Genomic DNA, 16588 nt, shown 5'->3' with positions numbered 1-16588 from the left:
GACAAGAGAAAAGGACACTTGAAGTAGAGGAGTCTATGGAGTCGATGGTTTAGAATGATAAAGAAGGACAGGTACCTCAAGGGTCACCAAGTGGATCTCTCCAAGATTATGAGTTACATGAAGGCAAGAATAATGACGAAGTAACATCTCCTCACAGAGAAGAAGAAATATTGCATAAGGAAATACAGGTCAAAGAGACAAGATCAGCCATCCCAGATTGGTTGAAGGAAAGATTAACGAAGGTGATTGTGATCGAGGACGAAGACAAAGTGATTGATTTAGAGAGCCTTGTTGGACATTTCTAGGAAGTGACAGAGAAGAGAAAGGCTACCAAGATGTCCAAGATGATTAGAGATGAGACTGGATCCAGAAAATTACAGATAGCTACACCGGCAGTAGACAAGTATGAAGGTGAGATCCTAGCAGAGGAATATGATGTAGAGACATTTGAGCTAGGTCCATCCACAGCTGAGCAGACACTAGATGATGCCACAGATTCCTTTGAGGCATTGAAGGACAAGCTTAGAGAAGAAATGGAGAAGAGTAGAAAGCTTGAGAGGGAGGTTGGCACATGGAGAACATATTTCAGCCATCTCAATCAGCCTTTAGGACGTCAGGATCCAGCAAGATCACCTATACAGGCACTTCCCCTTCAATCAATTGGTGAGGCAGAGAGATTCAGGAGTATGGTTCAGCGTATGAGTACTTGGATGGATAAATCTCATACAGTTGCCGTAGAATTTGCAACAAGGATGATGAAGACTATTCATAGGGCTATTCAGGTTCTTGAGATCATCCACAATTTGATGATAACGGTAGCCGCTTTTGCTCATACCAAGGATGTTATCATTCCTGTCTTGAAAGTAATTAGACAAACATCGAGGAAGGTCTTAGCGCAGGAAAAGATTATGGATGGAGGACCTCACAGTTTACTTCAGTGGTCAACCTTACTCCAGATGAAGGAAGTTCTCTTTGAGGACATCAGTACTAGGTGCAGTCATGTTGAGGAGGTGATCAACCCGATCCAGGACAGAGTATTTGAGGTACTACGTACCATTCTTGGCAGGAGGATCGAAGTTGAGACAGATGTGGATTTGTAGGAATTGGAGGATAGGATTAAGGTCATCTTTTGCAAGGACGTCAATATCACAGATGAGCAACAGGACCAGATGTTGGCTACCATGCTCCTGATTGAAAAGACTAAGGAACTTGAACTTACATGGGACGCAACTCTTCTAGATGCATTTGATCAGGTCATCCACTTGGAAGAAAGAATGAAGAATCTTCCCGAGATTCCAATTGCTGAGATCGAGGGAATCGTATCAAGATTCATTGCATATGCTAAAAAGGAGCATTGGAAAGGGAATAAGATTCTAGATGAGAGGTTGTTATAGATGACATGGCACCTTAATTGTCATTGGTCTATGTTTCCTAGATTTTCGTGCCAAATTTATAATTGGCTATTGTTGTGACCATTTCACACATCGCCCCATTTGAAATGGGGACCCCCTCTTTTTGCTCATTTTTGCTCGCCTTTCGCTTTGCTTTTTAGGGTTTTGGTAGTTTGTCAGTTGTCTGGATTAGGGTCAAGCCTTAGGGTTTTAGTTACTGTCTTTTCAGGCTAGAGTCCAGTCAGTCTTGAGAGCTTTTTTTTTTGAGCTTCCTTTTGTAGGATGCAATTTTGAATGAAATGAATTCGCCAGAATGGTCTATTTTCAATTGGAATTTTGAATGAAGAGTCTAAATTTGTCTAAGTGTTAATGATGAAAATGTGATTTTTATTCAATTGAGTAATTTTTGACCAAATTTTGAGTTTTTTGATATTTGATCCTGGGCATGAGGAATGATTTGTTTTTGCCTTGTGAAGTGATTAAACGTGTGAAATCATGATATTTTGGCCTGTAGGAGCAAAATCGCTACTGTCCCTCAGTGAAGGACTGGAGCTCAAAATCAAATATTGCTTTGTCCTTGCAGGATTTTAACAACTTGACGATTTGAAGAGATCAAAGGAGATGCATTTTATCAATTGAATATAATTTGAAGGCACAAACATGAAGAAAGTGGACCAAATTGCAAAAATCGCTCCTGTCCCTCAGTCAGGGACCAGGGCGAAATCCATTGTAGCTCCCGTCCCTCTCCCAGGGACCAGAGCGAAATTTCTTATAAGGCAAAATTCAGGCAAAGATCAAGCAAGTTTTAGGTTTGAGGCAAGCAAAGACAATGAATTGAACCCGTTGAAGACAAATTGAAAATTACGAAACATCAACAAGGGACCCAGATGCCCAAGTTCGCTCCTGTCCCTCAGTCAGGGACCAGAGCGATCTTTGCCTTAGACGAATTTCTTGCCAAGTTTGAATGATTTCCAAGCCAAAGGTGAATAAAACGGAGCATTACAAGACCATTGAAGATAATTTTTGAGGTTAGCAAAGTGAGATGAAGCCTACAAGCACAAATTCGCTCCTGTCCCTCAGCCAGGGACCAGGGCGATATCTTAGTTATCTTGCTTTCATCCCAAGTTCAAGACACTCCAGGACGAAGTACAAGGTGGCGAGGACGTTTTAAGGTATCTTGATGAAGAACAAAGTTACAAGGACCGCCAAAATGAGGGATTTGCACTTAAATACCTAGGTTCGCTCCTGTCCCTCAGGCAGGGACCAGAGCGAAATTTTCATGAGAGCCTAGATTTTGAAAGTTGATCATGTTTTAAGTGTCCAAGGGGATCAAAAGGACTTCATTTTACACAATGAAAGCAGTGGCAAATTGATGAAAGCAAGTATGAGCACAAGACATTGAAGATCGCTCCTGTCCCTCAGGCAGGGACCAGAGCGATATTTATCATATTGGCCAAATCCTTCCAAAATCACGTTAAGTCAAGATCATGCGAGGTGGTAAAGGGTCTAAGGTATCTTAAGAAGGTGATATACAAAGGTTTCAAACGTCAAACGACTATCAATTGAGCCAAGGAAGCTATATCGCTCCTGTCCTTCAGGCAAGGACCAGAGCGATTTTCATTAAATCATTGATTTTCCTTCAAAATCAAGACAAGGCAAGGATAGGCAAGATCAAAAACATCATTTAGGAAGCAATGAATGAAGAACAAAGGTTGAAAGATGACAAATTTTGGCTAGAGCTTCAGGATCGCTCCTGTCCCTCTCCAAGGGACCAGGGCGATAGTCCTCTAAACATCAAAGTGTCTTGTAGAAGCCAAGTGAAATGAGAGTAGAATGAAAGAATAACATTGTTTATCCCTCACAATGAAGATTGAAGTTTGAAGTTACAAAGGTCAAGGAGAAAACACCAGGATCGCTCCTGTCCCTCTCCAAGGGACCAGGGCGATATTTGCTAAAATACTTGTTATCCTTCGAAGATCATGTCAAAGCAAAGTTACAAAGGGTTTAAAACGTCGTTTGGAAGGCAATGAACGAGGAGTTAAAATCAAGAACGAAGAATTTCAAGTAAGAACATAGGGATCGCTCCTGTCCCTCTCCAAGGGACCAGGGCGATATCACCTCAAGAGGCACTCATTTGCAAGGTCAAGTCACCCAAGTTTGAAATTCCTAGTAAAAATGCCAACTTCAACGTAAGGATGAAGATTTTGAACGTCAAAAGCACAAGAATCAAGACCAAATTGAAATTTTGCTCCTGTCCCTCAGTCAGGGACCAGGGCGATGAGGTTTGCACTTTTCCATTTTCAAATTTTGGGCGCTCAAACATTTTTGAATTTATTTAAATGCTAAAAATCGATAAAGTTTGAAAATTCAATTAAATTAGCATTTAAAATTTGCGCAAGATATTAATTAATTATTTTTGCCTTTTAAAAAAAAAATCGAATTTGTTAATTTAAAAAACAAAGGTATTTATAATTAATTATTAATTATTAATCAAATGAAGCGCTTGGGTTTATTTTATCAAAGTCGGCCTTTATTATTTATTTAAAAATCGTTTAAATTGCCTTATTTTTACAAGTCGGCCTCAAGGTAATTGTGGTGTGAACGCTTATAAAGGGAGGTGAAGATTTTCATTTTCACATTATCATTTTACCATCTTCATTCACATGCGATTTGAGGAAGACAAAGGAGAAGTGCGAATTGTAGTCTCCAAGGTGGTGCGAAGTATTATCCAAGGAGGTGCGAACCTTAGTTTCCTTTGAGCAAACTTGTCAAAGATATTGAAGATCACGTCAAGGCCATCTAGCATTAATTTTGCCTAGGCGAATCCATTTGTTTTGCATTCTAGAGTTAGCTCTCTAGTGAGGTATGGCGATATGGTTTTATTGTTTTAATTTTGAATTGTTGATCGTCATAGCTTAAGTTTTGAATTTTGAATTTTTGAATTTCAATAGCTTAATCGTTATTTAGGAAATGATAACTCAAAGACTTATCATGAAGTTTCCTAAAATTAATCTAATCTATGTTATGCATTGCAATATCTAGTTACTTATTATGAAATGTTGTGTAGGTATGGCGACCCCGAAGACGGGAGCATCCACCAGTCGTCCAGCTCTCATGAAGGAAGATCAAAAGACCGAAGAAGTGGAGACCAAGATCGTGTCTAAATGGAGCAACATTGGAGATACTAACTTGGGCAACTTCAGCACGAAGAAGTTTCGAGATGTCCCTTACATTGGCAAGCCATCACCTGTCGCCTGGAGGATAATTGAAAGTGGCATCATTAAGGCGGCCGGCTTCCCTCCAACAGTACAGTGTCATGAGTTGATGATCGAGTGTGCTCGTCATTATGATCCTCAATCCAGAACGATCGTGTCCAAGGAAGGAAACACTTTAGCTTATCTTTCAGAGGAAGCTATAAGTGAGGCTTTCCATCTTCCAGAGCACAGAGATATGGTCTACAAGAGCATAGAAGGAGCCAGGTCAATGTATGAAGATGATCCAGATGCTTGCCTAAGCATCATTAACAAGAACTGGTTACTCAAGAGTCGTCCTCGCCTAAGCAAGGTACCGAACACACCACACAGGATTGATTTCCAGGAGGAGTACAGAGATTTGATTACAATGCTCAACCGAGTCACAGGTGCACCTCAAGCTTTTTACTTTGAAAAGTGGATGTTCTACTTCATTCAGGTGATAGTTCAGGGTAAAGGAACAATTCATTGGGCTAGAATGATTAGCCATTGCTTGGATGTACAGTTGAGGAGACTCAAGGCTACCAAGTCCTTCCACATGAGTTCATACGTCATCTATGCCTTGATCAGGAGCTTCGAGTACACAGGACTACCTCACAGAGGAGTGATTGGAAGAGGACCCGGCGAGGTCAGAGTTTGTGATTCCTATGTCCACTTGCATCATCCGCTAGGAAGCAACTTCAAGTTAGTTAATGATACCTTCACGATGAACATCACAAGGACGTTGCAAGGTGGGATTCACAACAGATTATCTCAGGATGCACAGGAACTAGTAAAGAGGTACGGTGCTTGGTTTATCCAATTTCCGAAGTTTACTTATATCAGAGTTCATGGATGTCCTTCACCTCCATACATGTTGCCAAGATATCCGACAGACAGAATTGTGTTACTTGAGGTAACAAGACAGTTGGCAGCTTATGCGAAGGCATTCAGACACAGACACGGAAATGGAGTTCCCGTACCTATCATATTGGGCAATTCAGTTGAGGTATGTCCTAATGCTTTAGCCATGGATGACGCAGAGAAGGAGTTAGCTTTGTATTCTTTTTCATCCTTTGCCTTGAGAGAAAGCTTTGATCCACATGGATATATAGAGGAGACAGTCGGTAGGAAGTTTAAGCATGAGTTTCAGATAGAAGATTTTATGATGAATCTCTTAGACGATCTTGAAGTGAAAAGAAAGATGCATTCTAGATTGCCTTTGGATTTCATCAGGAAATGCAAGATTTACAGAGTGGCCGACCAAGCTCAGGACAGTGGCAGGCATCTCCAGTCATCCTACGATCGAGAAAGCAAATCAATAAGGTTAGATTGGAATGAGCCCGAGGTCGTGGATCTAGATGCTTTGATGGCTCCAGTCTTGTCTTGTACTCGCAAATGGGTTGATGTGCAGCATCAGAAGTTGAGAGAGCAAGGCATAGCTATGACTTTCACTTTGGAAGAAAAGCCAGCCGAAGGTGGAGCTAGTGTGAGCGAAGGTAATCCTAATCCCAGAAATGCAAGTGAGGGCAACCTTCGAAGTGCAAGTGAAGGCGATCTCCATCCAAGAGGCTCGAAAAGGAAAGAGAGACCTGGAAAGAGAGAATCTTCCAAGAAGAAACAAGAGGCCAGCCGAGATCGTTCATCCGGTACATCTTCTCGACAAGAGAAAAGGACACTTGAAGTGGAGGAGTCTATGGAGTCGATGGTTCAGAATGATAAAGAAGGACAGGTACCTCAAGGGTCACCAAGTGGATCTCTCCAAGATTATGAGTTACATGAAGACAAGAATAATGACGAAGTAACATCTCCTCACAGAGAAGAAGAAATATTGCATAAGGAAATTCAGGTTCAAGAGACAAGATCGGCCATCCCAGATTGGTTGAAGGAAAGATTAACCAAGGTGATCGTGATAGAGGACGAGGATAATGTAATCGATTTAGAGAGCCTTGTTGGACATTCCCAGGAAGTGACAGAGAAGAGAAAGGCTACCAAGATGTCCAAAATGATTAGAGATGAGACTGGATCCAGAAAACTGCAGATAGCTACATCGGCAGTAGACAAATATGAAGGTGAGATCCTAGCAGAGGATTATGATATACAGACTTTTGAGCTAGGACCATCCACAGCTGAGCAGACACTAGATGATGCCACCGATTCATTTGAGGCATTGAAAGACAAGCTTAGAGAAGAAATGGAGAAGAATAGAAAGCTTGAGAGAGAGGTCGGTGCATGGAGGACTTATTTCAGTCATCTCAATGAACCTTTGGGACGTCAGGATCCAGCTAGATCACCAGTGCAGGCACTTCCACTTCAATCAATTAATGAGGCAGAAAGATTCAGGAATATGGTCCAGCGTATGAGTACTTGGATGGATAAATCTCATACAGTTGCCGTAGAATTTGTAACAAGGATGATGAAGACTATTCATCAAGCTATCCAGGTTCTTGAGATAATCCACAATTTGATGATAACAGTAGCCGCATTTGCTCATACCAAAGATGTTATCATTCCTGTCTTGAAAGTAATTAGACACACATCAAGGAAGGTCTTAGCGCAAGAAAAGATTATGGATGGAGGACCTCACAGTTTGCTTCAATGGTCAACCTTACTCCAGATGAAGAGTGTTTTCTTTGAGGACATCAGTACTAGATGTAGCCAAGTAGAAGAGGTGATCAATCCGATCCAGGACAGAGTATTTGAGGTACTACGTACCATTCTTGGCAGGAGGATCGAGGTCGAGACAGATGTGGATATGCAAGAATTGGAGGATAGAATCAAGGTCATCTTTTGTAAGGACGCTAATGTCACAGACGAGCAATATGATCAGATGTTTGCCACCATGCTCCTGATTGAAAGAACAAAGGAACTTGAATCTTCATGGGACGCAACTCTTCTAGATGCATTCGATCAGGTCATCCACCTGGAAGAAAGTATGAAGAATCTTCCCGAGATTCCAATTGCTGAGATCGAAGGAATCGTATCAAGATTCATTGCATATGCTAAAAAGGAGCATTGGAAAGGGAATAAGATTCTAGATGAGAGGTTGTTATAGATGACATGGCACCTTAATTGTCATTGGTCTATGTTTCCTAGATTTTTGTGCCAAATTTATAATTGGCTATGCATTTAATGTTGTGCAATAAAAGGGGAACTTTTGTAATAAAACCCTAATTAGGGTTTAGGTGTCATGATCTTGACCATTGATCTGCTTTTGATCTGGACCATTCATTGTAATTGAGGATGCTATTTATACCCTCATTTCATTTCATTTTCATAAGTTAGATGTGAGAAGAAGATTAGATTATTGATGTATTAGAGAGATTAGAGTTTAGAAGTAATTTACTTTTGTAGCAAGATTGAGCTTTGAAGAAAGAATTCAAACAATTGTTGTACATGATGGCTTTGAGATCAATGAAATATTGAAGTTATGGTGTTTTGTTGCAAGTCTCTTAGTTATCTTCATGGTTGTTCAATTTTCTTGAATCATGTCTCGATCAAAGTAGTGTGTTAAATTGAAGGGCAAAGTGTGAGACTTGATCTTTGGTAGGATTCGCTTTCCAAACCACTAGCTTCTTGCTGATTGTAGGAACGCCTTGCGTGGTCGACTGGAGAATACTCGAATCACTTAACCTTCAATCGTTATTGTATCTTGGATATGTACCTTCGTGGTAGTGTCTTGGATCTTTGATGTGTTGAAGAACCATTTGTTACCTTAGAAGATCGCATCAATCTCAATTAAGTTGTTATTTTAGGGCAAAATTGAAGTTGGTTGAATCTTGCCAAGTCTTGTCCACATGAAGTCATTCTTAGGGTTAGACTAAATTAGATCTCTTGCAAAACCCTATCCTTTTGTTATTTTTTAAAAGCTTCTTTAGTTTAGTAAGACTTTCGGAGTGTAAGGCCCCTTGAGGACACAGCAAATCACATCATACCGCTGGAGCTTATCCACACGTAGAGACCCTACTAACCAGAACATTGGAGTCATCCTAACTGATCCTTCATGCGAATCTTCAGCAGTTAGAGACTTTATTCAAGAGAGGATAAGATGCCTTTAGGTATTTTATTCTGTGTATGATGGTGTACAAAATACACGTCAACAGCTATGCATTTAATGTTGTGCAATAAAAGGGGAACTTTTGTAATAAAACCCTAATTAGGGTTTAGGTGTCATGATCTTGACCATTGATCTGCTTTTGATCTGGACCATTCATTGTAATTGAGGATGCTATTTATACCCTCATTTCATTTCATTTTCATAAGTTAGATGTGAGAAGAAGATTAGATTTTTGATGTATTAGAGAGATTAGAGTTTAGAAGCAATTTACTTTTGTAGCAAGATTGAGTTTTGAAGAAAGAATTCAAACAATTGTTGTATATGATGACTTTGGAATCAATGAAATATTGAAGTTATGGTGTTTTGTTGCAATTCTCTTAGTTATCTTCATGGTTGTTCAATTTTCTTGAATCATTTCTCGATCAAAGTAGTGTGTTAAATTGAAGGGCAAAGTGTGAGACTTGATCTTTGGTAGGATTCGCTTTCCATACCACTAGCTTCTTGCTGATTGTAGGAACGCCTTGCGTGGTCAACTGGAGATATTTGAATCACTTAACCTTCAATCATTATTGTATCTTGGATATGTACCTTCATGGTAGTGTCTTTGATCTTTGATGCATTGAAAATCATTTTCGTTACCTTAGAAGATCGCATCAATTTCAATTGAGTTGTTATTTTATGGCGAAATTGAAGTTGGTAGAATCTTGCCAAGTCTTGTCCACATGAAGTCATTCTTAGGGTTAGATTAGATTTGACTTCTTGCAAAACCCTATCCTTTTGTTATTTTTGAAAGCTTCTTTAGTTTAGTAAGACTTTCGGAGTGTAAGGCCCCTTGAGGACACAGCAAATCACATCATACCGCTGGAGCTTATCCACACGTAGAGACCCTACTAACCAGAACATTGGAGTCATCCTAACTGATCCTTCATGCGAATCTTCAGCAGTTAGAGACTTTATTCAAGAGAGGATAAGATGCCTTTAGGTATTTTATTCTGTGTATGATTGTGTATAAAATACACGTCAACACAACCGAATCTAGTAGGGGCTTTTCATACTTCGGCATTGAATCCAAAGGGTCTTATAACTGCATAAACTAGATATTTTTGATTGCTACATGGTAAAGATGAAGGTAACTTTTTTCTCTCGTCGGTGGTGAGTTCAGTTGTCAATGAGCTATTCAAAAGATTTGATACGATGGATTCATGTCATTTCTAAGTTATAAAAACAGTTGTCATTTTCATTTTTCATATCTATACTTGAATTCTATTTTAAGTAGCCTACTCCTTTGAGTTTTGTGATCGTTGTCTCTCATGAGTGGTAGAGGGAAATAATCAATGCTTATCTGAAGTGGAGATCCAACATCATGTAAATACAGGTGGTGTGCTCTCAGTACTGCACATTTTTATCTATGTCCCATGGTGATTCAAGGATGTGGACAGTGAGATGCCTTTTAGGATGAGGGTTCTGATGGGCGTTTTCTTGGGGATGGCATGGGCTGTCAGTATGTATATAGATAGATAGATAGATAAACTCAAGTTTTTACAAGTTTAGTGGTACATGACATCAAAATTCAAGTTTAGACATTTGTATAATGTATCAAATCTTATATTCAATATGACATGTTCATTGATTAAAAAAAAAAATGTTTTCAAAGGTCCAAAGGCTACAAAATTATAATTGATTCAATGACAAAATGTACAACGATAGGCATAGCTGTAAGATTATAGATATCAACTATGACTCATTTGGGCTATCAGCATCCAAAGGGCCATCTGATTGTGAGTTACTTTGTATATCAAGTTTTGACTCATCTGATAAGATCCCCAAGCAATCCCTGATGCATCTCCTCCTCATCAATCTGTCTAAGACTCTAATATCTTTAGGATCAACATCCCTATGTGTGGTTGGAGTTTCTCAATTCTTAGGAGTCTGTCGATTAGGGTTGCATAACAGATGTGGGAGGGTTTGTGGGCCCCCAACACCTCTTTTTTCTGAAAAAAATGAAGTATTTTTTAATTAAAAAATATGTAGACCAGCAGGGGGATGTTCCTGGTTGTCGTGGGGATGACCAGACATTCCCCATCCTTGGTTTCCCCAATGACAAGGGATGGCTGTGGGACATACTCTATCATCCCACTGCCTCAGGGATGCTTGGGGGGATGTGTCCCTATGTTACCGTATTAGTTATCAGTATCCTACAGGGATTTGTTTTTCATGTCTAATGAAATTTTGATTTGAAGCAAAGGAATGAACAATTTCATTGGGTTCTAATTTGAAAACTACTGGAATTTTCTGGCATAAACATGTCCAGTCAAGTTTCTTTTCAATACTTGAGAGCAAATATACTAAATTTCAGGGAGAAAATATTGTCATTGCTAAATGTTATGGTTAACTGTAAATCTTATTTTTCTTTTTGACCTAAGTGATATGTCTGTAGGCTTTTTCTTGTTTTCTTATTGTATTTTGATATTAAAAGTATTGATGTTTGTGGTAATTGGCTGTGAATGAAACAGGCTATAGGAAAGTATCAAAAAGAAGTAATATGGCTCTAAGGGAATTTTTAGGATGGTCTAATGGGGAGTTAATGAGATCGGATGCAAAACCCTGTTCAACAATGATACGGCAAACTGCTGGCATCTTCAGTGTTTGTGGAGCTCTAGCATTTTGGACTCTTGGTAGGGTATATTATGGTATGTAAATTGCTCTCTCAGTTATCTGTTTGTACATAAATATGCTTGTGTGTGAGATAAAATTCTTGTACTCATGTCCAAAGTCAAAGTCACCTGTTGGACTCATAAAAAATAGTTACAATTTTTGAAATCTTGGAACGTTCTAATAAGAATTACTTGACTCAATGAAGAAAGTGCACATCACATTCACTGCCTGCAAAAGCCCCTAAACTAGGTAATATGCTTATTCATAGGTGATTTCATGTCTTTCCTTTTTTTTCCCTATTATTGTGCTCATGACAAGAATTTCCACTTCTTGATATTCTCCTTTTCGACAATGATGCAATCTGATTCTGTGTTTAGCTCTTTTTTATTTTGTGATCATATACTGCACAATTGGACAGGTTTGGTTCCTTGACCATTATTTCTCCTTATCACAAAGTTATCATACTATTTCCTTCCCTTGCATAGAACTTTATCTTATCTGAACCTTTGTGATAATATGTCTTCAACTGTTTCAACCCTGGTTTTTGTCATGCGCCCGATCTGACAAATACCTGAATAAGAAATTTTCTTACGATTGTAAGACTTCACAATTTCTTCTTCTAACGTCAATCATAAGATTAACAGCAGTTTGTGATTTTTATAGCAGATTGCATGGAATAAGGATTACCGTATATATAATGAATAACAATTGCATAATGAATTCCCCTTCCTCTATCGGCGATCTCCTCCAAAATGGATAGGGAACTAGTTAGATTAAACAATAATGAATTGTGAGAAGCGATTAGACTATGAAGAGATGTGATTAGTAATGAGTGGACATATTCCACTCCAAGGGTCACGCCTGGCAGCAAACGGACATGTTCCACTCCAACACAACTTCGAAGAAAAGACATAACCCTTTAATTCTGATGGAGGAATATAAGAAGACATTGCCCAGTAGTGTAGAAAGGTGGGCGGAAGATCAGGAAGATATGTATTTTCAGCAGATCAAAGAGGAAATAATTCTGATAAGGGAAATAAGGAATCTCAGATCGAACCTCAAATCAACCAATCACTCAAGTACGATCAGATCAAAGCACATTCAGTAAACAAATACAATTACCAAGGAAGATCGAAGCATTCAGCATAAGAGTGCATAAGTCTAGGATCGACTCATAGAAGTTGAACAATATATACACCAAAGGAATTTATCTTCAGATCAGGCATAATACGACAGACTGATGTTATATCAGATCTGCCTTCCTCAGCACTTTCCTTCTCACAATCAATTGTGGTATATATATACATGTCGCTCATGCATAATAGATAATGCTTGAGTGTATGATTATATGATAGAATATAAGATATGCTTGATTGTCTGAGACCCATCTTGTAGGAAGGGCCTGGGGTGTAAGAGGTGGGTGACAAGAGTGCTACATAAGTAGGCCATCCTAACGTTGACAATAGTGGCTCCTAGGACAAGAGGGCACTTACATAGAAGAACCAAGGAACCCCCTTACGACCTCCACCCAACTCAGCAAGATGGCACTTGTCTTTAGGAAGATGAGACATTGATGAGGAAAGCAGGTACAAGCTGCTAAGCAAGCAAAGAGGGCTCTGGTAGACATCCACTATTGGGCTTAGTGTAGAAATGGCTTTGGGTCGACCTATCATGTCTCTTCCTCCAAAAACTAATATGCATGTATAATAATATTATGTATAGTAGTTGAATGCAATGTGATCTTGTGTAACACTAGTAATTAAATATACATATTGTATATGTTTCCTATGTTATGATTGCAGGATCCAAATCCAAGATTGCATTATTTAAAGAAATATTTACTTTGTAAAATGTAACCCTAACCCTAATTTGTTGCAATTGCAATTCTAGGGAAAATTAGGAAGGGGAAATTACACTTTTGTTTAGATTTGCTCCTCACATAGACCTACATCACAACTCTGAATTTTTGTTGATATATTTAATTATTCAATTTTGTCAATTAATTATCTATGCACCTATTTAGTTTAATATGTATATTCAATTTTGTGATATTTATCAGCTAGTTAGGAACTCAAGTTTTCTTTTTTTTCATTGGAGGGTTCTTGGTGGCTTGACTGTTCCTCAACTGTCTTTAAATTATAGTCATCTCTCTGAAAAATTGAGCGTATCCATGGTTTGCGATAAGTTTTTCCATTTTTTTGGAAAAAAGTGATTTTTTTTTCAATTAAAATAAGTGGAAGTTACAGTTAACAAACCAAAAATCTCCAGATGGACAATGCCATAACTAGGGAAAGGAGAGAAAAGACTCAAATGAGATTAGTACAATCCCGATTCTAAGAAGATCCCATAGACAAGAGGATCTTTTCATGTCTCAAGGAGAGACTTCAAACCAAGAGAACCCAAAATACCATGAAAGACAAAAATACCAGCCAGGAAACCCAGTGAGAAAATTCTAGAAAGAATACTGAAGGCCAGAGCTGTCCAGCAAGACATCTACCATATAAGTATTATGAGTGATCATTCTTAATAAGCTGAAGAAGTTGGGCAACCTTCCCATGGGTCAAAGAGCCCCAGTTTGAAGCACATCCTAGATGTGGTTCTCTTCAGCTCTCCATTTAGCCAAAAATATTTCCACTGGGTTTCATTCCCAAGCAATATACACAAAGGGTATGGCCTTGAACATAGTGACAAGATGAAGGATTTCTGCAACCAGCTTTTAAGCTACCAAGAGGAGTCATGGGCCTTGTTCCTGTTCAAAAGAGTAACTGTTGTCATTTTATGACACCCGTGGTCCATCAGTGAGAACCAATTAGAGATATGTTCCATGGATCAGCGCTGCCCTAGTTGATCAAGGACAAAACCAAAGGAATCATGAAATGTTAAGTGTTGTCTTGTCGGGAGGCGGAAGTTCTCCCTTGAACCTGGAATCTTGAAATCTCGGAATTCCCAATTTTCAAGCCTTTTCCCTTTCTTGAACCCGAAATCCCCAGTTCTCAAGCCTTTTCCCTTCCTTGAACCTGAAATTTCAAAATCCTGGAATTCCTAGTTCTCAAGCCTTTTCCCTTGAACCCAGAATCCCAGAATCTCATAATTCCTAGTTCTCAAGCCTTTTCCCTTCCTTGAACTTGGAGTCCCAGAATCCCAGAATTCCCAGTTCTCAAGCCTTTTCCCTTCCTTGAACCCGAAATCACGGAATCCCGGAATTCCTAGTTCTCAAGCCTTTTCCCTTCCCCGGAATCCCGAAATTCTTAGTTCTCAAGCCTTTTCCCTTCCTTGAACCCAGAATCCTGAAATCTTGGAACCCCCAGGTTAGAGGTCTTTTCCTTGATGACCCCGGAATCTTGGAACCCCCAGGTTCCAGGCCTTTTCCTTCATGACTCTGAAATCCAGGAACCCCTAGGTTCCAAGCCTTTTCCTTCACGACCTTGGAATCCCGGTACCCTCAGGTTCCCGAAACCCCCAGGTTCCAAGCCTTTTCTTTCATGACCTCGGAATCTCGGAACCCCCAGGTTCCCGACTCCTTTCACCTTGTAGCAGGGTTGACGTCTGACTTCCAACTTCCAATGACTTGCGACACTTTTGGATGATGTGATCAACACTTAAGGTTCTTAAATCTCCATCAACTCATGCAACTTGTCTACTTTCATTCATGGAGCTACAAGGGCGCATTTAATGCTTTTTGCAGGATTGCCATCAAGTGGAGTATAGGGCCATGCTTATTTATGGTTACTTGATGACCTTCATGTTAGGACTGCATGCTTTGACTTTGGAATGTCAGGCAATCCACCTTCTATAAGTACTTTCTTCTTGGGATTGCCTTGTTAGGGTATGGCTAGGTTGCTTGTGTGCACACCATGTCAGGTCTGTGCACCTCCCTGCCTTCCCTGACAGACATTCCTCTGTGCACGCCAGGATCAAGGCTTCTTCTCCTTGATCATTGGTCTCTCTTTTGCAACTAGTTTGCTATATATAGGCTGTTAAGCCTCATTGTAAAGGGTTCTCTCCCTACTGGCTTGAGCTACTCTTTGCTCTTTCACTTCTTTTGAAGATTTGCATATTTTCTTGCATTTTTGTAACTATAAGTTTGGCCATTGGCCTTAGAATGAATTGAAATTATCATTTTTGCCTCCCTTCAACTTATGCATGTTGTGTATGCTTTCTTACCTTCATTGTAAGTGCATGTTTTGTGGCTCTCTCATGTATATGCTGTGTTAACTTGTTTTTGAGTGTGACTTGTGGGAAACCTTCTCTCCTTTTGACATTCAACAAATTCTAACCTCCATACATGTGTTTGTCTTTATTCATGCAACTGAAGTTTGTGCATCTCCAAGGTATTTCAATTGATTCTTTGTGTCATTCCGAGGCGGGGAGAGGAACATCTATTATCTTGGTGCATCACCTCCTTTCATTTTAGCATTTCCTTCTTCCCTTTTCCTCTGCAAGCTATTAGGATAGGTTTAGAAGTAGAATTTGGAGTGTTGAGTTGGTTCAACACCTGCACCTTGATTGAGAAGGAAGCTTGCCTTCTCCCGAGATTCAACCCCATTGCGCAAGGTCCCACACTTCGGGGCTGTTTCCATGTTTCACAAGGTTGCTGAATTGATAACTCAGCAAGGGTGCAAATTTTTGTGACAACAGTAACCATAATTAAAGAGTCAGTTTGACAGAAATTTTCTTCAATTTTTTCTCACAAGTCTTTTCAAGAGCATTAAAAACGCTTCTAGCTTCCATGTAGTTGTTGGTTTCAGTTCCCATTGCCATAGAGAAAAATGAAGTGAACAGAGCCATCCTCATCCCATGGAATCCCTCCAATTTTGGTTGCACAGGGGTTGTCACGAGCTGAGCCATCGATGTTTTTTTTGACAAATTCCACAGGAGAAGGGGACCACAAATTGGACCTGTTAATGGCTTTAGAGAATCTCATAATCAATAAATTTGACACAAAGGTTGAACAACAGAGTACAGACCAAGAATTTTGATTATTCGTGGGCCAGAGGGTGACCTTTGCTCAGTAAAATTACCCTTTGCAGCAGTGATTTCTTGTAGAGAAACCAGGAGTTTTTGCCATGTTTGAGAACAAAGACCTTGGTGTCCTTGGAAAATCTGTTGGTTCCATTCAAGCCATAGTTTCCAAAACAAAGAAATTAGACCAATCTTCCAAGCAGCTTCAAGGACATAAGCATTGGAAGGAGGCAGACCCATCCTGGGCCAAAAATCAGATAAGGAGGTAGCGTGAATAATCTGTCAATCCCATA

At 39.6% G+C, this 16588-nt stretch overlaps 1 protein-coding gene across 2 annotated transcripts in view; it reads left to right on the top strand.

Annotated features, from left to right (window-relative positions):
- The window catches only part of LOC131062805 (uncharacterized), a 112581-nt gene that overhangs the window by 40010 nt on the left and 55983 nt on the right, over positions 1 to 16588 (top strand). For both annotated transcript variants that reach the window (XM_057996548.2, XM_057996547.2), the window contains one exon: positions 11192 to 11368. In XM_057996548.2, coding sequence (XP_057852531.1) covers positions 11221 to 11368 — 148 coding nt within the window. In that variant the 5' untranslated portion in view covers positions 11192 to 11220. The remainder of the gene's footprint in view (positions 1 to 11191; positions 11369 to 16588) is intronic.

The sequence above is a fragment of the Cryptomeria japonica genome, chromosome 9, assembly GCF_030272615.1.
Source record: "Cryptomeria japonica chromosome 9, Sugi_1.0, whole genome shotgun sequence".
NCBI classification, from domain to species: domain Eukaryota; kingdom Viridiplantae; phylum Streptophyta; class Pinopsida; order Cupressales; family Cupressaceae; genus Cryptomeria; species Cryptomeria japonica.
This window is presented reverse-complemented; position numbering and strand designations above follow the sequence as displayed.